Source organism: Fundulus heteroclitus, chromosome 9 (assembly GCF_011125445.2).
Source record: "Fundulus heteroclitus isolate FHET01 chromosome 9, MU-UCD_Fhet_4.1, whole genome shotgun sequence".
Taxonomy (NCBI): domain Eukaryota; kingdom Metazoa; phylum Chordata; class Actinopteri; order Cyprinodontiformes; family Fundulidae; genus Fundulus; species Fundulus heteroclitus.
In genome coordinates this window covers 37,937,080-37,960,608 of record NC_046369.1, presented here as the reverse complement: position 1 = coordinate 37,960,608, position 23,529 = coordinate 37,937,080, and the positions used below count along the sequence as shown (strand labels likewise).

Below are 23,529 nucleotides of genomic sequence, written 5' to 3'. Positions count from 1 at the left end.
AAGTGGAACCTAGACATTCTGGATTACTGCCAGTAGATGGCAGTACATAGAAGCATTTACTGGGTTATGAAATAATTCACATGGTCACAGCCTGTTCAGATGTGAAAAGCACACCTTACATTTTAGGTAATGTTAAAATGTGCCAATAATGAACCAACATTTTTCATTTTCATTAAGTGCATGAAGCCATCTCACCATCTTTTGTCCATATTCTGGCAAAGCCATCATATGAGCCTGTAGCCAACAGTGTGCCCTCACTCTGTGAAAGAAAGAGAAATATTATTGATGTAAATCTGCTGGGCTTGCCTTTTGAAGCTCATGCTGTGTTTCTTCTGCCTTAAAAGCCTTGATGATGACGGCAAAAACAGAAACCCGCCACTGCTGTAAGCCACCGCAGTAACCTGCCCAACGCTCCCTTTGTGCCGCTGTGTACTTAGAAAACTTAGATCATGTTCATGTGTTGTTGTAGCCTTTCTGCCATGTTTGCACGACGTGTCTGGCTTCTAGAAGCAGACCTTTTCCTCCTCCATCCACAAGGGCTTTCAGTGCAGGGGTTGAGTAACCTCTTCCTTATCAGTTTCCTCAACATTTCTAGAGTTCAAGTTGCCAGGTTTCCCCATCATTCAAGGCTCAAATGCAAAATAAATATAATGGATCCAACTAAAGCTGCAGAGGTTTCACCACATCCTTTAATGGTTCTAGGGTTTGATGTGTAAAGAGAAACAAAAGGGGCATTTAGCAGAGAACATGGAGGTTTCAGAAGACTAAATGATTCTGAATAGAGAAGTCTGTCTCTGTTCAGAATAATTAAAGCATTAATCATTAAATGTGAACGTCATTAAATACACTAAATAAAACAAACTTTCAACATAAATGACAGCGTCTTGCACAAGCATTCATGATCCTTGAAGTTTTTCACATTTTGTCACATAACTGCAAACTTCAATGTTATTTCAATATATTTCACAGACTTCCAACACAAAGTAGAGCTGAATACTGAAGCTCTGGCAGCTTTTCTCACGTATTTTCTCTATTTAGTTCCATCTGTCTTCTTCTCAACTCTGAGCAGCGGCCGGTCCCTGCTGAAGAACCATAACCCTCAGCATGATGCTGCCACCACGTTTTGGTCTCCTCTGACCACAAACACACCAAATCTTTCTACCTCATATGCTGTGGCGCCTGTACTGCTTGTGGCAAACTTTAATATTCCTTTTCACATCTTTCATTTAACAATGGCCGCCACCTTGTCAATTTTCCATAAAGAGCAGATTTATGGAGTGCACAACAAACAGTTGTCCTGCTGACAGATTCTCCAACCTGAGCAGCAGACCTCCACATTGGATGCTGTGGTTGATGAATCGGCCTGATTTAAAGGCAGCTGGTTGCAGTAGATCTGGCAGGTTCCCAGTGCTGTTAGTTTGTGTGAACTTACATTCCAGTCCAGTGAGGTGACGTCTTTGTTGCTGGGGACGTCCTGTCCTCCTTCCCTAATGCAGTGCCTCAGCACCAGCTGTGTGGAGCTGCTAGTACTGTTTTCACTCAGGTTCCAGATGCGAGCTGTCGAATCACCAGACCTGAAGGGACCCACGCACAAATGTTACATTTCCAAGATCCAAACTTATTTACATTTTGTGGAGGGAAACCAGGCCCTGTTGCTAGGCAACAGGAACTCACCCAGACGCCAGCAGATCGCTCACTGGGTTCCAGGCACAGATAAAGACCTCGGACTCATGACCTCTCAGGACCATTGCCTTATTCTGAGGGATCTCCACGTCTCCATCCACTTCCATCAGATCTGAGTGGTTGTCTGAGGACAGAGTTGAAAATGTAGTTGGGTTAATCAGACTCATGTTTTAGATCCTTCTAGAACTGAATCAGAGACTTGGATTTGCATAAGAACCATGAGTTTATGAACAGTAGCCTCTGGTCTCAGAGGAAGTTGGCCGTCACCTTCCTAACTGGAAAAATCCTGCTTACTTGCTAAGGCATGGGCTCCGTTCTCCTCCCCGTTGGCAGTATTCTCTCCATTCTTGGCGTTCCCGGTTATGCTGCCTCCTGCAGCTGAGGCTGGTGCTGAAGCTGCAGCCTGCTGCTGGGCCATTTTATCCCGGTAAGCCTGCTGCCTCGTCTGAACCACGTCTGGCATCACCGCATCAATGAGGGATAGGGACTCGATGGGTCGCCCATCAAATAACGTGCCATCCTGCAGAGCGAGACAGGAGAGGGTTATCCTTTTTACATCCAGTTTTAATTAATACTTCCTGAAACATTACAGGGAAAATGCCTTAATATAGAACTCAACAAAGAAACAGAAGGTGAGACTGAAATCCCCCATGAACAGAGGTCTCATTTTCAGAGCTGGCTTTAACAGTTACGGTAAGAGACACAGCGAGTCGACATGCTGCTGGCAGCTGAACGGTGGCTCAGACCAACTCGTTTGTTTCCTACCTCATTGATGCTGACTTCAGCCTCGACATACTGCAGACCCTTCTGAATAATGCTGATGAGGGCAGCAGGGGGCACCAGAGCACCGTTGATGTTGGACTGACTGATGTGGCTCTCTATACCAAATGTAAACGCAGAGTGGGAGAACCCTGACAGAGAGGAGAACAGAGATGTTTAACAACATTGCCATGGAAACAAAGGTCAGAGATACAGAGTCCATTATTAGATTTTCTGGATTTATTCAGACTGAACTGTACACAAGTTACTTCAGCTTTCTTTGTAAAGTTCCATTATCCTTTTTGTTGGTATGACTTGGCATCGTTCAAATCAAATCAAACTGGGCGCGTCCATTAATCACGGTGCAAATACCATTATTGTAATGAAACTTAAAATCTTTATTGTACACAAGTTAACAAATACTTTGTTTTTCCATTTCAGCGTAAATCTCCCGGCAAACGCAGAGGATGCTGAGTCAGCTGGTTTATTTTTTTAAAACATCATTCATGGACTCAAATGTTGGTTTTGTAAACATATTTCAGGAAACTACATAACACTCTTGGCGTAATTGGCAAGTAGGAAAAGATGAAGCAGAAAGAAAAAAACTGAAACACCGAATGTTGAGGGAAAAAATATAAAATGACTCTTTAATTAGAATTTGTAAAATATTTGTATAATTGCCAGGGGTTGTATGTAGGGATAAGCACCAAATTTGGTAGTTTTATAGGTACCGAATGAATCCGGTTGGTACTACCTGGTGCAGAGTCACAAAAAATCAAAAGGTACAATGTTTCAGTACCTAAACGCATCACTGTGACACTGAGATTTGTAGAGTGGCCGATTTTCCATGCCGAACATGAACACAGCATTGCTGCATAAGTGCGTAAGTCGTCAGTAGCCTCTGGTCCAGTAAGCAAAGCATGGCTGAGAGAAAGCGCTGAAAGTCTGGCCCCACTTTTCAACATGCGCTGCTTGTTACGGTCGCTGCAATAGTTGTGAGGCGAAGTACAGAGCCAGCGTCGGCAATACATGGTCATTGTTGACCATTTAGCAAATTTCTTGCTATATTTAGCGACTTTTAACCCATCCAGCGACATTTTTTCACAAAGGTGACTAGCGAAAAATCTAGCAACTTTCTTGGGTTAATGTGGTTTCCTGTGAAAGTAACAATTGTTCTGGAGTTATTGTCTTGGGAGAGCAGCGAGTGCTGCAGTGAGCCTCTTCCCAACTTCTCCAAGTCTCTCAGACACACAGGCAGCAGCAGCAGCAGCAGCAGCAGCAGCCTTGTCCTGTAACTCGCCTGCAGTCAGAGCAAAGAGGGCAGAGAGGAAAGCCTCTCTGCTTCCTCACTGCAAACGTATCCCTCCCTGATTTACAAAGTGAGATAAAATGTTTTTAATACAGTTTTTTTCCTCTGAAACTTGCACTAAAATAATTCCCTGAATTTTATTCATACACAGCTTTAACCCCGTATCCACCTCGTTCACTCTGTGCCTCTGATAACTTGTTTTGGTAAAACATAGTTTTATGTGCTGTGAATCCTGGCAATGCATTAAAATTCATAAATTATTTAATAAGGTTTATTTGTAGATCCAAACAGGTTTATATATTGAGAAATGAATATTTTAAAGAATATTTTTTTAATTAATAAACTAACATATATTAATACATAAACACACAAAAGTACAGAAAATAGGTACCGTTAAGTAACAGTTTCGATTCCCAGGTACTGGATATCGGTACCGCATTGGTCCAAATGTGAAAGGGACCCATCCATATAATATCAGGATGTTAGTTTGTTTACCTGCTTGGATTGTCCATAATTGTTTAGCGATGCACCGATATGAAAATTTCAGCCAATATCGATATCCAATATTAATGTTGCTGCTTTGTCCGATAACCGATATTTGTGTGTTTATATATGCACACATTTATGTTTCTGTGACGGTCAAATTTTGTATCATGCTATGCTAAATGAATTGTTGAATATGGGTTACAGTCTAGATCTACACACTGCTTTTTTTTTTATCTCTGCTTCTTTAAAAAAAAAAAACACAATCATGGCTGCAATGCATCAATGTCACATGGCCTAACGAAAACCGCATGACCAAACCCCTCCCCCTCATAAAAACTCAAGTGTAAAGGCCAACTAGATGGAAATAAACATTGGTTGTTAATATTGGCCCAGCTTTCCTTATTGAATCCATATTGATATATAAAAAAAATGACTGACATTGACCAATACTGATGTTAATCCCAATATATTGTGCATTACTATTATTTTCTTACTGACAACCACTACAAACCATAACATTGTCATTTTATACAGGCCATTTTCAAAGTTACAGAAAAGGACAGGACTTCTTTTCGAGCATATTCTATTCACAAGAAAGGCACCATTGAGACTCTTCCTGGCCAATCCCACCTCTGTTTCCTTGTGAGGTTTATAAAACATCCTCATTCAATTCCATTATTTGTGGCTCAATTCAACACTTAAATGTAACACTGACTTTAAAATAAAAATGTGCTGCTGATCTAAAGTACTTGCGACATTTCAGCATGTAACCTGCTGATGACTGGTCATAGCCAACTTAATCACAGTTGATTGGTGGAGCCTTAGTATCATACGAAAAATACATGGAGTTCAGTTTGATTTAAATACCAACATCTGTGGGTAAAAACAAATGCTTTGCTCCAGATTTTATGCTGAATCATTGAACGAAGGCCATAAGGAAATAAAATTAAAACCAAAACGATTAGAAATGAATCAAACCTGAAACACTAAACAGCTGAACTATATGAAGCCTCAGTATCTCTTCAGCACAATGATCTCCACTATTTATGGTTTTATTCTTGCCTTTGCACTTTCCCAGCCCACATTCATAGTGTTTGCTAAACAAATAGCTAATAGTTCATCATGTTCACCTTAAAGAAATTCTGTCACGTTGGAGCTTCTTTGAAGGTGATCTGTTTGTGTAAATAATGAATTCAAAGTTTAAAGTAGCATCAACTCTGAATGTAAAATCACAGACGATGGGAACAGAAAATACTGCTGCTAAGCAACAAGTAAAGAAACACCCATCAGCATGCTTCGGAAAGTCCCAGATTCTTTGATAAAATCAAACTATAGAAGTGGGATGAAGTGGGAAAGGATACCTGATTCCTGTAGGTATCTGTAGACCAGGAAGTTGACCTCATCACTGCTAATGCTCATCTTTAATCCTGTTACACCATGAGGTCAGCACGCACACGCCTAGCCTGTAACACAAAGACAGGGATCATTAACGGCAGGGAAATAAACACATCATAGAACTTATTAAACATATTCAAGGTTTAACTATGCATCCAGCTGATGAGACAATACACAATACCCGGCTCATGGCAATGACATTTTCACAGTATTCTTGGAGAACAAACTAAACCCCCACATCTGTGTTGACAAAAATACAGCAAAGGCTTTGATAAGACTCTAAAACAGAACAGTGAAACGGTCCTTTAGTTGTGAGGCAGATGACCCTAACGTCACTGGAGGCTAACAGCTAGCCAGTCTGTATTTTTATTACAGTGCCTAGGAATGCTTCATATCTTGTCTGTCACCATTTTATTCTCTACAAACTCAACACATCAGAGCAGCATCAGGAGAACTACTATTATTCTTACTTCAAACTAGGCATCTCAGACAGAAGCTATAGCACACCTGTTTATATGCACTTCACAGAACATCTTAGACCAGCTCAGTAAACGCTACGTTTCCCAATGCTGCCACAATGACATATAGGTGTAGTTGGACAGGACTGCAACATCATGTATTTCCCCAAAACAAAAACAAGTTCTTGCATTGACATTGCAGTTTGGCTAACAGGACACAATTTCATCATGCCTCCATTTTCACAGCTCCAGGTGTATTATATGGAGTTCTACCAAATCTAATATGGCTGCCACACATTTCTAAATGTATTTGCACTTGCAATGAATAAATGTGACACTTGATGGTGTGTATCTCATTAAATAATTGACACTACTTTAAAACCTCCATCAGTGAACACAATTCCTTTGTGTTTAAAGGGACGACATACAAAAAGCACAGTGTCACTAGCTTCATTTGCTAACAGAAGGTAGCCTAGTTACTGAACAACAGAAATCAATCCCACTGGGCCTCTCTTTTCCAGCTACAACACAGTCCACATGGCGTTTATGCTAGTCCCTGATCCTAGTTCCAACTTCTGCTGTAAATAAAATGCACCTAGGTGGCCCCATAGCCTGTTCCTGGCTCACTGAGCTCTGTTTTATCTGGTGCTGGATACTCTCTCTCCACTGTGATACCATATTCAGTAGTCTCTTTAAGAAGCATTGATCAAGAAAGACTGATATGCTTTAACATCATCATCTGTGGCTTATTTATATTTATGCTCTGAATGCTTTCTTTACCTGTAAGGCTAGGTTTTTAATGTTTGCTCCCAGTATTTCTTCCAAGTACAACTAGCAACCAGTGTTATTCGTACCACCGCCTAAGAACCATAGGCTTAAACTGATCCGGTAGGTGGATAGTGCTTCACGGGAAGGATCTCACTCTGACGAGTAATATCGTAGTCTCGGTACAACCTTATTCCATTTAGGACTGAAAACAGTGCTGACTTAACACTAAGAGTGGGATTTAGACAAAATAAACTATTACACCCAACAGAAAAATGCTGCTCAGTAGTTATGTTTACATGCACAAAATTTCACGACCGGATTGAAATGTATTTGGATTAAATAATCGGATTGTACCATTTATATGGGCACCCTATCAATCAATCCAATCATAAAATGTGCGTATATCAAATTCCCTTAAAAAAAACAAGCACACACAGAAGGACAAGTACTTACGTCTTTGCTAAACCACAAAAATAGTAAACAAAGCAATATCATACGAGTTTGTTTGTCTTTTTCCGAATGGCCAGGCTGGACTTGCATGATGTTCTAATTACGGTTAAAACGTTACTGAGTAAGCAACAATTTTAGCTCATATTTTTTTAGAACAGAAAGGTTTGCTTCCCGATGTATTTCCGCCACTCAGCGACGCAAGAATACGGAATGCGCACTCATGCCAGTTTGCCACATTTGGAATAACTTTAACCTAACAAACGTTTTTATGCACGTTGATCGGATTATCAATCCGTATAAACCACCCCTCTCATTCGGATTACAATGTCATTCCAATTGAGCTTAGTCCGATCACAATATTCAGTTTGGCATGTTTACATGACGCTTTTTTTTAATTTCGATCAGCCGTTTATTCATTTTACTTTTGTCCGTGCAAATGTAGCTAGTAAAGTTAGTAGAACAGGCGTCATGGATAAACTCCCAGATCTTACTTTCATCTTGTGCCAACATCTAATCCCTGAAAATGTAACATCTTATTCTGGGCTTAATTATACCGAGGGCAGTGTTGAGTGTTGGGGTATCTGGCTGTTTCTGGATGTAGTCAGGTCATGGTGTGGTAAAACCTGGGCCACGTTTTTGAGCCATTACTACAGATCCACCGTATTCTTTAGAATACCTGACAGCATCGTGAAAGGTCAAACTCCACTTCTTTCTTCAAACTCAAGAACAGTGTGGAAACAGCTCTGGTGCAGCACTTACTATAGAAGGCCTAGCTCAGGCCAGCTTTCATCCTCAACATGGTTTGGGTTAAATGGAACATGTTATCAAAGTCCCTTAGAAACATTTTTACCAAATACAACGAGCTTTAGGAACAAAACCCAGACAGAACCCTTTCACAACCATCATACCAGCAGTTACACACGAAGAGAAAAAGCTCTGTCCAACTTAAAAGCTGAGATTTTCTCTTTGAGAATCAGGCTGCATGTTTCAGCCGGTCTTAATCCAGAAACTCTTGGATGGAGGCTGGCTTCCCACATCCCATAAAAAACACTACAAGCTCATTTCAAACAGATGGACTGATGGAAACAAACAAAGGCAGTCCTGCTTGCCGCAATTAAAAAAAAAAAAGGCCTAGTTGGCTGTATGGTTAAAGTCAACAACCATTCGTCCTTTATTGGCCACGTAGGGGTCAGCCACGGAGTTGATGCTGTCCAGGTCCGACTTGTCTAAGTGAAGCAGCCCGGGTCTGTGAGGATGGACGGAGTATGCTGAGCTCAGACAGCTGCAGGGTAAGCTGGGGGTACATTGATGTCCAGGTCTGGGTTTTCACAGTAAAACACTGAGCAGTTTCACACAGCCTAGGTATTCGGGTGTCCTGATACTGCAGCACACGGATTTTACCTTCCAGGTTTTATAGCAGTAGATATTCACTGAACAGCCTTTCCCCCCTCATTACAGTCTCTGGGCTTTTCTGAGGACTGACCTATTTCTCCCCAAAGGATTATAACAAGAAAAAAAAGCACAAGTGTCCCGTCTGCTCTTTGATAGATGGAGAATTATTGAGTCCAACACAATGAAATACAAGAAGATTTCAATGTATTAATCTAAGCAAACGTCCTACACCATTGTCTGATTTTCCTCAAACTAAAAAATGTGAATCAAATTACATGACGTGTATTTAGGCTCAAAATAGTCAGAGTTTAGTTTTGATGTATTTAATGAACAGGAGACAATAAGTCTGAATTTTTGGTTATTTCCCCTGGTGATGAGCAATCCCAGCCAAAACAGTAGGGCTGATTTTCATTTTGGGGCAGTCTGGAACTGAATCGAGTTCGCTCCAACCTCGTTTTTTAAAGATTTAGCATCAGGGTTTCTCCTATTGTATTATAAGCCTGGCAGACCACCATGCTTAACTCGTCCCCCGGCCTTTCTAGGCGGTTTATTTTAAATGCCTCGATGTTTCAGAGCAACATAAAGCCATCAGTAAAGTTCCCGTCAGGGAGAAAACCTCCCGGTCAAAATAAACGCTCTTATTTTAGCTTATATTAGCTTATATTAGCTTGACGGGCACTTCTGTCCATCACAAAGTAATGAGTTGTACTCCTCCTTCAAGCTGCATGACGCAGCTCGGTGCACAGCTCCCGCAAACCACCACGACACTTACTGCCAGGATTACAAGATTTTCTGGGGGAAACCCTGAGCATGACCTTTTAGTAAAAGGTCAGGAGAACACAAGGTAGGCTAGTAACTGGAAGATTCATTAAACTTCATTGACAATATGACGAAGCGGATAAGACTACGTAACTTACCGAGCATGGGTGTGTTTGTGTCGTTACTGCTGCTGATTTTAAAGAAGGCTATGTTGGCCTACCATGGTGGCTACGTCAGACACACCCAGCACAGAGTAATCCCTTCCACTGGAGAATAAAGCTACCGAAGCTGATCTGTGGTCAGCTCCCCCCCAGGACAGCAGAGGAGAAAAGGTTCTGTGTGCTTCTCAGACATGGTGGCTCAGCGGTACCTACAGATCCTCTGCTTAGGCGTCAGTGTAAAGAGAGATGGAGTTGTGTTTTCTATAGTTGTCACCAAACAGGCCGCATGGAGAACGCAGAGCGCCTGCATGCAGACAAAATAAGGACATTTAGACTAAATAAAAATGTCAGCTGCCTCGAACACAATCGCAGGAGGTTCATCGTTCTGGAACATTCTACCAGGTCAACAACCTCCGCGAGCTATGAGGAAAATGGAAATTATATTTGATACTAAATCCTGAGGCTGCTAAACCTCCAGTTTACATTAACATGGGACTAACACAATCTGTCTGCTCACTTTTTCTTTAGCAATTTAAGGATATCTGACTGGAGTAAAGCATAATGCTATCAACAATTGGAAATTTATCATGATAAGCCCACGCAAGGCTCATTCAAAATGGGGCGATTCAAAGGAACCCCCACCGAACAAGTTCACCTGTACTGACATGAAACGGCCCAGAGATTTCAAGCGGCACAACTTTCTTTAATGCTATGTTGTTACTGTTTATTTTGTTCCTTAAAACAACATACGCATATTACTGGTATACTTTCAGGGATGAGTTTCTTGGCTAAGTTTAAGGGCAGAAACAAGGATTTTGATTACGGTTTCCATCACTTCCAGAGTAAATCCAGTCTAAAACAACAGCTCGTAGTATGTAAAGCCATCAGCTTTTATTTAGTGAAACTAAGTGTTTTTTAAACCATTTATTTAAAAAAACATCCCTATGGGCTGTAATCCTCATCTTTACGTCTTTCTGTGTGCAACGGGCGAACAAACCATCTTCTACGTCTCTAGCCCTCCGTTTATTTCTGCCTAACAAACACACCAACTATTCATCATGATTGTTTACAATACTGCGCGTGGCCATTTTGGAAGCATGAAGTCAACTGTTCCTTCTCTTGTTTCCTGCATTTCCACTGGGTATGTTGAGTATTGCTGCCCCCCACCCACCCCCACTCAACCACCACACCATTTCTGGCTTTGCACCTTCGGCCGGGTCAAGTATAAACATCTACAGCGTGTCCATAGGCTCACCCACAGTCCATGCAGACTGGCGCGGCAACCTAACGTGCGAGTATAACTCGGCCTTTAAACACCTGAAAACGTGACCATAGAGACAAAAATTGTGCAGCAGGTTATTTGATAGAAGCAGTAATGTTGAATCCAGCAGAAAATAGCAGGATTTTTGTCTTGGTTAGGGTTCATATATTCAAGGCCCCACATCATTCCAGCTCATGTGATTTAATGCAGGATATAAAATCTAAAATGGGACTAAACTTATAATAAGAACAACACTACAAGCTGTGTAGATCCCTTTAGCAAAGAAAAGGGAGTGAACTGGCAAACTATGACAATTATACCTTGTTGGACCAGACAGACAGTTCAATGCTGGTTCTACATGTTTAACAAAAGTAGAAAAAAAATATAAATGAAAAAAAAAAAAAATCGAACACCAAGGAATGCACTACAATGTAAAACAACTGTTTCCCAACTCTGCAGGAGCATTTTACCAGCAGCAGCAGCAGCAGCAGCATGTTATAATTAGATACGGGCTTTGTGCAGCCATCAAGCAGCTATTTTTAAACCACCATTTTTCTGTTCCTTGTCCTCGACCCAGTTTTAGCGGTGGAGTCTGTTCAGGCAGTGATAACTTCAACCCTGTAGTCAGCAGTGCTGTCTGTGGAGCATTGCAACTTTGTAAACAACAAGCTGCATTTCCCTTCACTGATGGCCGCTGCAGTGGCGCTGTGGATCCACAACCAGCAGCAACACTGCTCAGAGTGTGGGTCGAGTGGTGAGACGGGAATCTCCCAACCCCCTCCTGCTTTCTCTGCCGACTGACAACTGCCAACAGCAAACTGGTGTGTACAAGTCAATCCAGCCCCACTGATGGAGCCATGCAGAGATCAGGAGGGACACGTTCTGCCTCAGAAAGCACATGGTAATAAAGAACTAAACAGTATGGGATATAGAACTGACGACATCAGAACCAATTCTGCAGGAGGTAGTGCCTCAGCTACAAACGTTCCCTAAGCAGTCTGTAAAGCCACTATACAACACATCAGGACAATAAAAGGTGCCAGTAAATCAACGGCCGTTTTAATAAAACACACAGCACATCAGCTGCTTTGATTAAACTAAAACATGTATGTTCCAGACTATGTTCATCTGAACCATGTCTTCACAAGCACAGGCATTCACATTCTGTGAAAAGCGGAAGAAAACTGTCACATATAATCCTACAAGGACACTTTGTGAATGTTGCTCTATCACAAAGAAAGCAATCTTGCCTGGGTTATTCACAGCAGACACTAAATTTAAAATTATGATGTCCGGCCTGGGAAAAGGAGGACAGACAATAGCTATGTTTACATGGACAAAAATAATGGTAAATAAAGGGCTGATCAGACTATAAATGCGTAATGTAAACAAGCCGGGAATACTGTGATCGGATTAAGCTCAATCGGAATGAAATTGTATTTTGGACGAGAGGGGTGCTTTATGCCGATTGATGAGGAGGATCAAGTTATTCCGAATGTGGCAAACTGAACCGCGTGCTCGTGTGTGCCCAATTTGATAACTGCACATATCAAGAGTAGTTCTATTCTGAATAAAGCCAGGTGCATATAGACGCACATCATGATCGGACTGATAGCGTGCCCATACAAACGGTACAGTCTGAATACATTGTAATCCGATCGTCAAATTTTGTGTATGTTAACATAGCTATTGCTTCTTTTTCAGCAGTAAAATCAGACATCTTGCGATGCTGTCTAAAGTCCTTCTCAGATCACAGTTTTATAACCACACACAGCAACAAACCCCTCATTATGGATCCCTTTATCCTGTTGCACAACACACAAGCTGACCTGCTGAGACAGTGTTAGCCAGCCTGCCATACAGCCATGTTTTGCTCTGAAAAGTTTTAATACTGCCGGCCTTATTTCATGGCCACTGCTGGCAAAATATGTATTATAGGCCCATTATTCTAGACATCAAAGGAGTGTGGGTGCTTATGAACACTAAGAGTTTGCCACATTTTATAATGCTGTTCAAAGTAAAAACAAAGGAGTGAAAGTACATATGGGGACTCGCTGAAGTTCCTCGTGTGTCTGCTCAGTCGCAGGTCTCCTCTAATCACTTCACCACTGCCTGCCTGGGAAAGGTGGGAGTAAAGCTGCACAATACATTGAATCCCAATAATCTTTGCAATATCATTTTCACAATATTGCAATTGCAAAGGAGTGTCTGGTTACAATATCTGGTTGGGTATCATATTCCTAGTGCCATGCATTTACATTCTGCGTGCTAATATATTTGGAGGGTCTCTATCAATTAAGTACATCACATGTGGCTGAGAAGGTAAGGCTCACAGAAAATGATTTTGAAATTGTGATGATAAAAAAAAAGGGAAAATTTGAGTGAACTGTAATTGGTATCATCAGCACAATGTAATGAGCAACAGTATTGTAAATTGGGGATTTCCTGATCTTTAACTGCGTGCAGAGTCAAGTACTACATCTAAGTTTATGAAGCAGGAAACATTTTGTCAGCACATGTTCAGATAGAACCAAATGGAAATATCCAATTTAGCAGCAAGTAAACCCAATTTGAGAACCGGCTCCCAAGGTGTCTTCTAATTGAGTACTGTGAAAAATAATTAAAGCTTTGTGGTCCTCACAGAATGCTGACATGAAAATAACCTTTAATTCGTTGAGATTTTTAAAAACATTTCTACCCACCTATTTGTTAAGTAAAACCTTTGAAGTAGTAGCAACACATTATCCCAACAAATAATGTCAACAAACCTAGACCGAAATATCTCTGAAGAAGGTGAACTCGAACTCTCCTGTTGTTTGATCAGCGGCATGTCATTTATGGACGTCTAACTGTCTGATATGGCAGGCTGAACAAACAACGTACAGCTTTTGTGCTTAAACTGAAGGCTCAGCCAGTTTCAGTATTAGTGATTTGTTTAAGGGTGTAATTGACGCCCTTTTTCGGCTTCAACTTCCAGGGAATCACCTTATCTATTTGTTGTCCCACATACCAATCATTACGTAACACCAGTGTGTGTGCACGTTCGTTGTTAGTTTCCACTTGCTTGTTGCGCATACGCACTTCTAGTGTTTATGTATCTAGTTAGCTTCGGTGTTAGCCGTTCACTGTAGCTCTGCTGCTCTCGCTGTATATTTGAAATATGGCTGAGAATCGCAAGAAACAACTGTCTTACAAGTTTGTGAGAATAAGAGGAAGGCCTCAGAAGAAAGAAATTAGACCAGCGTGTATTTGGGAGATTTTTTCACATCATCCCCCTGAGGAGCTGAATAGCAGGAAAGATGGTCTTGCGCAGTTATTCAAAAAGGGACTTGGGCGTTCTGACATACATTTCTGGAAAAAAATCGTTCTCCATACCTTTAAAGCTGGAATGATGTTTAGTGCAGGTTTAAGTTTGTGACAGAGTGTGGAACTTTATGCACTTATTTGGAACACATTAAAGTAGGGGTGCACCAATGTGAAGACTTGGACCAAGTTCCTATTTTGATATTGCGATTATGGCTGATAACCAATATTTACCAGTATTCACATTTCCCTACGCTTTAGACACAGTGAAGTGACAGCGTCACAGACATTGCTTCTCTGCTTCAGTTAAACACCCCACAATCCTGTGCTGTATCACCATTACCTGTCACATTACCAAACCAATACCACACGACCAATCTGCCCCATGTTAGTCCAAAATGGACTAAATCCGTCCGACATGGAAAATAATTCTGATATATTCCACATACGTACATTCAATAGACAGTTTAAGATTTAATAATGTTGGGTTAAGCAAGGTTTTCCACAATGGTTCCCAAATATGTAGTAGGCAGAAGACCTTGTCGGATATGAAGTATTTGGAGTGGTGAAAGCTGACAAGCTAGTCATGGATGTACTATAGGCGCAGTTCCCCCGGCCCTCAAGCGTTTTAACTGTGACTCGATTGGCCAAGAAGAGGGAAACTCCTTCTGGGCGTTGCTTTAGCCCCCGCTCCACGCCCTGCTTGCAACATTGACATTTTAAAAGAAATCAATGAGAAACGGCAAAGATAAATAAAAGATAAACAAAAGAGAAAAATACGGCAGAGCCAGAGGAACCTGGGCTGGCTCTGAAAAAAAAACTGCTCCTGAAACACTTGAAAGTAAGCAGCATAGCAAAACATGGCTCATGTCTGGACATAGCAAATATGATAGAGTAAACTTTTAGATTTTGCATCAGTTGTGGAGCAGCATCAAAGCAGTGTTTCCATCAATTCTTATTGGAATTTTGAACAAACTTTAGAAATATCGCAAATTAGAAAATACAAATCAGATGCATTTCTTTATACTGGTTTGTAGCGAATTAACCAGGCGATACAAAGATAATGTCGTCATCCGTTGACATTACGCTATAATAAATAAGAAGTAGAGGTTGCTATGTAGCGCTGACCATAGATCAGTAATGGACCAAGGTTTTAATCAATGATTTTTTTTTTTTTTTAGGTTTTTACAGCACTAGTGGCTCGTTTTATATAGTGCACTGACAGGAAAGGGGGTACGAGAGAGGGGAGAGACATGCGGCAAAGGACCACAGGTCAGAGTCGAACCCGGGTCGGACACGTCGAGGACTAAGGCCTCCGTACATGGGTCGTGCCCCCCTAATCAATGATTTTTATTGATTTTTTTTTTTTTTTTTTTTTTTGAGGGATGTGATTTAAGAAATGCTCGAGTCTGTTCGTCGGTACAGATGTACCCGTTGTTGTTTCCAGCCATGTTTCTAAGGGTTATGGGAACATTCAGGAAGATAAGGGCAGCAGAAACAGCTGATCAGTCATGTGAGGTAAATGTCAGAACTTGTCAAATAAGTCAGAACTTATTTGACAAATGTGTTTTCAGCCCTTCTTTTGTGCATTCATGCTTTTTTGATAAAGTTAAAACCCACCTCAAGTGACCGCAAAAACTTTTTTGCGAAATTTAGTGACTTATTTGGAATTTTGCCATTTCCATCAACCTTTTTTAATGCTATATCTCAAAATGCACATTAAAAAAATTTACATGGAGACATGGTAAAAGATTTTTTGCCTCGATCAACTAATTCTACAAGCTCCTTCTATTATGTTTTTTCTTAATATTTCGATACACCCACTCACCAATACTGAAAATAGCTAACCAAGTCTCCTGTTCACAGCAACAACTTCCAATTAGAGGAATGTTGTCAGTGTGACATGGTAGCGTTCATGCATGGTGCATCAGTAGATCGGATTTTTAATTTCCAACAAGCAAGGTAAGAATAGAATTGTCTCATTTTGGTCATCAGTCGATGTGCTAAACATCTGAGAATCACAATCAATAAACCAACTGTGATGTTTGAGGATGGTCAGACAAATCTTGATCTTGAAATTCCTTTATTGTCTCACAATGGGGAAATTTGGGCATGACAGTGGAAAAGACAGAGATACACACAACTTATAGTAATGAAAAAATCTAATGTAAGGTTAGCTCTAAAGCAACAGAGAATGACCTAACCAGAAAGGTCAAAATAAAAATAAAACTCAATATCAGACCAAGTATTGCAATGCTGTTTAGAAGTTGCCTCTGACTGACTATCTTTGTCTTAAACGCCACCATCCAGCTGACAAGTGGTGCTGTGTTGTTCTACAAAGTTCATGATACTGGAATGATGTTGGGTGTGGTGAAAACATAACACTGACAGTCTAAGCATTTGGCATTGCTGCGGGGCTCAGTGAAAGTGAGCAGCAGAAACTGTTTTACACCTAAAATCCCAGATTATACCCTTTGTTTTGTTTTCAGCAGCTTTACTGTAGCAATCTGTTAATTAGACAAGCACACAGAAAGAATCTATTTTCAGAAACAGGGTGACAAAATTAAGTGGTGAAACCTTCAAACAAACAGGAAACTAGGGGAAATCTGGTGACCATGAACAGATCTACTGTGAGGCAAGTGCTCCATTTTGGGAAAAGAGGTTGTAAACTAAAGTTATCTGTAAGCAACCAATAAGCTGCCAGAGCTGTGTAACACTTTAAAACAGACAAAACCCATAAGTGCACCATGGACAGCAAAAGTGTAACTCGTGCAAATAATAATGTACAAATTTACCCCCCCCCCCCCCCTCCCAAAAGCAGCATTACCATCATTCATCATTTTGTCACCAACAAACATTGGCTCCAGCTCGATTCGCCTCATCCCAATTTGTCACCAATCAGCGTTTATTTGCTAGATCTTGATAGTTCATCATTTTGATTCATCATGGTGCAAGTATGGAAATGCCACTGGTAGATACAAACTAAAACACGGGGGAAATAAAATCTAAACTTTTCTGGTTGTAAACACAGCCAAAAATATAAAAGCACAAATTTTCCAGGAGGCCAAAGAGCCACAGGGTTTCTGCTACATTTCATCGTGGCACACCACCACACCAATACAAAAATCCACCACACCTTCAGAATTAAGAAAGAACATGTAAACCATATCAATGTTTCCCATAAATAGACCCTACTTGGTAAATTCAGACTCTAAGAGGAAGATAAATCTCCCCCACCCCTCCAAAAATAAAAATTACGCAGCGACCAGAATCAGCAGCCTACTTCATGCACCTACAACCAGAGTATAAAGCTAAGTAAACTTTTCCCCCCATATTATATGACTATGATATCAAGGATGGATAAAGTAGCGAGCAGCTGGGGCCCATATATAAAAACAGGGACAGAATCGCAGAATTTACAGTGAACAGTTAAATACTGAATCTACCAACCACACAAAAGTGCGGGGGACTCAGCGTACACACGGCGTCAAATGGAAATACGAGGGCTAGCAAAGAGCTGATCACTTTTTTGTACAAATAAGTGCAGCACATTAAAGACTCCCTCCAACAGACAGTCACAATTGAGCTTCTTTTGAACAAGTTGGGCTAAAAAAAAACGTAGCTTTGGGCGGGTTGTTAAAATTTGGGCTGCTTTTCACAACATTTTCAGAAATAAATAAAGGCAAAATCATATCAACATAGTTGTCATTGTGTGGCAGAAAAGTAAAAATTTCTACATTTATTAAAATGATGTCTCCTTGCACTCATTTTATTAGTTCATTTATTCTGAAATGTGCTAAGGTTAAGCAAGTATGACTATGTAGTGGTGTGGGTCAGTGTGAATAGTAAATCCCTCAAATGTTTGATGGAGAGAGAAATTTTATGTTACAAATCATGTTGGGAGGCTATTGGTAAAACATTCAGCGGTTGCTATGACAACGTGATTGGAAAAGGGATCTTGTATGTGCAGGTTATTTGATTGTCTGATTGCACATTTTAGTGGGAGCTTTGTCCTGATATTTTCAGATTTGGCCAGGATTTGTGCTCTCTCAGGAACATATACAGGGTAATCAGATCTCTGATATATGATGGAACTTGATTATTAAGGACTTTATATGTGAGAAGGAGAATTTTAAATTCTATTCTTGATTTAACAGGAAGCCAATTTAGGGAAGCTCAGGTAGGAGAAATATGAACTCTCTTGTTGGCTTTTATCAGAACTCTTGCTGCAGCATTTTGGATCAGCTGGAGGCTTTAAACTGCATTATGCATTATGGACTTCCTGATAGTAAAGCATTGCAATAGTCCAGCCTTAAAGTAATAAATACATGGACTACTCTTTGAGCATCACTCCTGGACAAAGTATTTCTAATTTTGGCAATATTCCAGAGGTGGAAAAAAAAAAACAGGAACTCTGTTTAATATGGGATTCAAATGACATGTCTTGGTCAAAAATAACACCAAGGTTTTTTTTACATTATTACCAGAGGCCAATTTAATGCCATCCAGATTAAGTGATTGATTAAGAATTATTTTGTTTTTAAGACTTTGGTCCAAACTTTTGTCTTGTCAGATTTTAAAAGCAGGAAATTTAAAGTCATCCAGAGTCTTTTTATACAACTGTAGACCATTTTATCAGACTAGGTAGGGTTCCTCTAAATGTGTAGCGCCATTTTCTCTCCAAATTCCTAACGCCGTGCTTCAAAGAACGCAGCTCTAAATTAAACCAGGGAGCTAGCTTCCTGTGAATAACCACCTTCTTTTTCAAGGGGGCTACGTTGTCTAAAGCAAAACGCAATAAGGAAGTGACACAGTCAACAAAGGCGTCAATTTGTGAATGGGAAGAAACAACATTGCTGCCATCTGCTGGGCATTTCTGCAATAGTGAGGAAATTAAAAGGGGGTCGGACTCTTTAAAGTTTGATACAGCATTATCTTATAAAGATCTATAATGATTAACTGTTCGTTTGGGGGGTGGAGAACTCAGTTAAATTGAACAAAAAATCTGTGTCAGGTCTCTCTATTCCCACAGTGCTGTCTCACAGGCAGCTGCTGCGTCCTGAATGCCCTGCATACATTGTGAGCAAAGAGAGCAGAGATGAGACCTGCTCTGTTTCCAGATTCCAAATGTATTACTCACAAGCAAAGCTGGGAATTATTCTACCCTGGAATAAAAACTGGGGTATGAATATAATAAATATACTTTTTAATCAGTTTGTGTGCCTCTGATTACCATGTTTTTGGTGAAATTAGACATAGTACATAGTATATAGTACATAGTGTATAGTACATATTGTGGTTTCAGGCAATGTATAAAAATTCATATACTTGGGACGCCCCCTGCGTCCAAAGTTTAAGGAGTTAAAAATGATGGTGTCAAATAAGGTGCATTTACTATTTGTCTCTGAGGCAGTGAAAATTGCAAAAGTTTGAGAATTTAGGCCTGCGCTGAGCATATTTAATCAGTAACCAAGAGATCCCTCTATGAGCAGTGCTGCTTACAGTAACCTATTTAAAAACCAAGCCACTGAAAGCACAGATGAACCAATGGCTAGACAGTGAGCAGGGAGGTTTAACAGACTCACCCCAGAAGTAAGTCTGGATGCACCACTTCTGTGTTCAGTCAGTCTGGACTTTAAACCATGGGCTCGGAACCTGCGGCAAAAAGCAGAACCAACTGTTAGACATGATATAGGCCATGCATAGATGCAGGGATCAAAGGGGTAGGTTAGAGTTTTTGGAACTGGGATTATATAATGTAGGGCTGGACAATATGGCCAAAATTTATATCATGCTATGTTTCCTCATTTCTGTGGATACAACATAATTATATCGATATAAACAGAATAAAAGCCTGGCCACAACAGATGCCTGTACAAACTGGTGACAATTATTTTGCTCCAATATAACATTTTAGAAGTATTTGCTTTAACCCAGACCGTCAGTCAGTGACAAATGCTGTAATCACCGACTGTAATTTATATTGAAATATTGGAAATGTCACCTTTATTGAACAGTTATTAAGCTCCCAGATTGGTGGAAGTTTCATCAGACAGGTTAGTCAGACATGCGTTTTAGCTTTCTTTAGCCATATAAACCACTCATACTGAAAATAATCATACCAGTGCTGCACACTGTTATGTCAGCAAATATTAACAGGCAGCATATTGGCAACAGAGCGCTGGTGAACTTGCTGCAGTTTTTGCTGAAAATGTCCCTGTTCCAAAGTGGAGCTCTGCCGTTTGAGGCCTGCGGCTGTGTGAAGTGATAACATGGGCGGTGACTGGTTAGCCCACTCTTACTTTGCATGAACAGGGGGAACTTTTCGATTTTAAATCGGTTGTGTAGCAGCTACTAATGAGCTGTGGTTTCTAAGTCTCAATCAGCTTATGAGGCAGACTGAAAAGCTTGTTAGGACCCACCGCTCCTTTCATTAAACACACTGTTATGTGCCATCTTTCTACTACAGGTAAGGCAAATATTACGACAGCTTCAGAGGATCAGGCTTCAAAAAATCCGAACAACCCTTAATATGTTCCAAATTACATCCTGAAGACCCACACACCGAGCCACTCACTTTCATCTGTGCTGCACGGTATTACAGGAACTTTTAGTGCACAACAGTGAAGACTGTCACAATCTGTTGGACTTCAACCGTTCAGCATAGAGGACCAACATATTTTGACAGTAATAAGGAGCTCGTCCTCCCTCAGTCTCAGCACGGGGCTAAGCTATGGGTGGTCAATGAGCTGTTGGGGTTCGTGTGAAAAGGTGTTCAGGAAATTATTTCCAACAAGCTTCAAATTGCATTATTGTTTTTCCATTATGTCTTCAGGCAATAAGGGAGAGAACCACTGACTAGGCACGTGTAAATATCATCACAATAAATGAATTATTACGATACATAGTTATATTCACGACTAGCTGTAGATTTACCATGGCCATTCTACCCTAAAATACATGTTTAACTGAATGGCTGCTCACCTGCATGACCATTTGCAGAGAAGAGGCACAGACAGATCAAAAAGCAGAATCTGCTTAAAGGAAACTGGATCTTGGACATCTTCACACATCTGTATTTTAGCCAGGGTACAAGATAAAATAAAGAGGCTAAGCAGAGTACAGCAAAATTGGTTATTTTTAACTATCAACTACAACAGGGATCCGGAGTTCCTCATAGATAGGTCAGAGTGTCTGGGTTGGAGGAACTCGGCCCTCCCTGGATGTGGTGTGCACGAGCCACTTCTACCTGCATCAGACACATCTAAAGGCGCAGCATTTCAGCGCCGGCGAGTGGAGAAAGGCGAGGACTTTGTTTCCTGTCACTTCTCCAGCAGCTGAAGAAGAGCTTAGGGCACAATTAACACGTTCAGTATCTGTTCCCTCCTGTCATGAGGGTTTTGGTGACAGAAGAGTCTTTAACCTCCCACTGATGAAACAGGTTTATTTTAAGGCGTATGCAGACAGACCGCTGTCATATTCACTAGTTCCTCCGTGGGATCTGGAGCTGGTTCTGCGCGCTCTGGTTAAAGCTGTTTGAGCCCTTAGATCAGGCTCCACTTAAATTCCTGTTATTTAAACCAGGCCTGCTGTTCACTCTGACATCTGCAGAGAGGGAATGATTTATCTGCTTTCTCTGTCACTCCCCCCTGGCTCAGCAGCAGCTGAGCTGTGCTGCGTCCTAACCCTGCTTTTACACCTGATAGCATCGCTGGCTCATTCTGTGATTACTCCTGATGGCTTCTGTCCACCATGTCTCATCTCTTCTGTCCAGCCGCTAGCACAAGTTTGTACAGAATGATTATTATTTCATGGCAGTTGAATATCAGCAAACTCCTCCCACTGTTATTTGTTACTACGGCTGCATTCCATCAAGCCTCCCTGTGGTCAGACGTTACTTCCTTCTGCCTGAGGCACGCAGCATTGTTACTGGGACTGGCTGTTGCTAAGGACCTCATGATTCAAATCCAGTTTTTTGGGACACAATTCGGTTCAATATTGATTTGATATCGATTTAAATGTTTCGATACTGATTTGTAAAAAGTACTAAGTTTTTTAAGATACATGTAGGGCTGTCACAATTCATCAAATGATTCCAGGACCTCGATTCATAAAATTCATCGATGCAAAATTATTTGCCTCAAAGCTTCGTTACATTGTTAATTCATTCAGCGCACTGTGTTCCGACCAGGCGGCTAACGCTAATGATAGCCTAGCCCACTAATACATGGATGCCAAGAGTGGATGTCCGCTATGGAGATAAAAAGCAGTGGGCAAAAAGCTGTGATTGGTCAATATGGCGGCCAAACGGCCAATCACGTGAGGGCTATAACATTATGTGAAAAACAGGGGTGGGTGCAGTGAGTGCATCTATGAGTAGAGGGTGAGTTTATCAACTTGTCCTGAAAAATTAACTATGAGGGACAGGAGAAAACAAAGCATCTGGCTGCATGTTAAAGATGTTAGAGACAACAAAGCAGAGCTTCTTCACTACAGAATGAAAATAACTTTAAGAGCAGGTTCCAGAACAAACCTGCAGAGACATATCAGAGCGGTCAATTTAGACAGTTTGGATCCGTTGATGTCTTTGCAGTCTTTTGTGAATTTGTGCAACAAAAATAGTTTGACTAAAATACTACATCATTCTGTAAATCAACTACTGATTTTTCTTACATTTTTAACTCCAACACAGAATTTCTATCTGAATACGCCTTATTATCTATTAATAATTACACTATATTTTTCCTTTCTCTTCTGCTGTACAGCTTACCTTTAAATTTAGCTTTTTCATATTAATTAATCTCATGTGCAAGCCTGGGTTCTAGGCCCACCTGCTTTTGCCACTGCCACACACAAATGTTCCCACTATGGGACAGTAAAGGTATGTCTATTCTATTAAACAGAACACAATAGCTATCTATGTTTAATAGTTTGAAAAAAGCCACTATTTATTATCCCTGAATTTAAATGAGCTGTTTACCTTGTAATTATTTTGTTGTCTATTTGAAGACTAAAAAAACTAAGACTTTAACTTAGCCCTGAAGTAAACTAGAAGGGTTTTGATTTATATTAATAGAATTATGCTTTGTAATCTACAAAAAAATAGTCTAGAATGCAATATGCAAGTGACTCTTTACGCCTTTTTTGTCTGTGACCATTTCCACTCCAGAGGCAGCTGCACTGTATTGATGTTAAGTCAACTAGAAAGGGCTGAGCTTTCAACATTTTGATCTTAGAACTTTTTAGCTGCAGATGTATCCTTGTTATCAAAAAAAAAAGAATTGCATTATTTGCTCATTTGCATTTTTTCCTTTCTATTACTCATAAAACAAGCTTAAGTAATTG

The 23,529-nt window shown here is 40.6% G+C and overlaps 1 protein-coding gene across 2 annotated transcripts in view; it reads right to left on the bottom strand.

The window, feature by feature from the left end:
* The window catches only part of tbl1xr1a (tbl1x receptor 1a), a 58,812-nt gene that overhangs the window by 5,781 nt on the left and 29,502 nt on the right, over positions 1–23,529 (bottom strand). Inside the window, exons 2-9 of one of the 2 annotated variants that reach the window (XM_021322928.2) lie at positions 19,770–19,839; positions 5,599–5,700; positions 5,368–5,409; positions 2,449–2,594; positions 1,978–2,203; positions 1,675–1,807; positions 1,433–1,574; positions 196–259 (exon numbers count right to left, since the gene is read on the bottom strand). In XM_021322928.2, the coding sequence (XP_021178603.1) occupies positions 196–259; positions 1,433–1,574; positions 1,675–1,807; positions 1,978–2,146 (508 nt within the window). In that variant the 5' untranslated portion in view covers positions 2,147–2,203; positions 2,449–2,594; positions 5,368–5,409; positions 5,599–5,700; positions 19,770–19,839. The remainder of the gene's footprint in view (positions 1–195; positions 260–1,432; positions 1,575–1,674; positions 1,808–1,977; positions 2,204–2,448; positions 2,595–5,367; positions 5,410–5,598; positions 5,701–19,769; positions 19,840–23,529) is intronic. The other variant, XM_012875265.3, reaches the window with a different exon arrangement.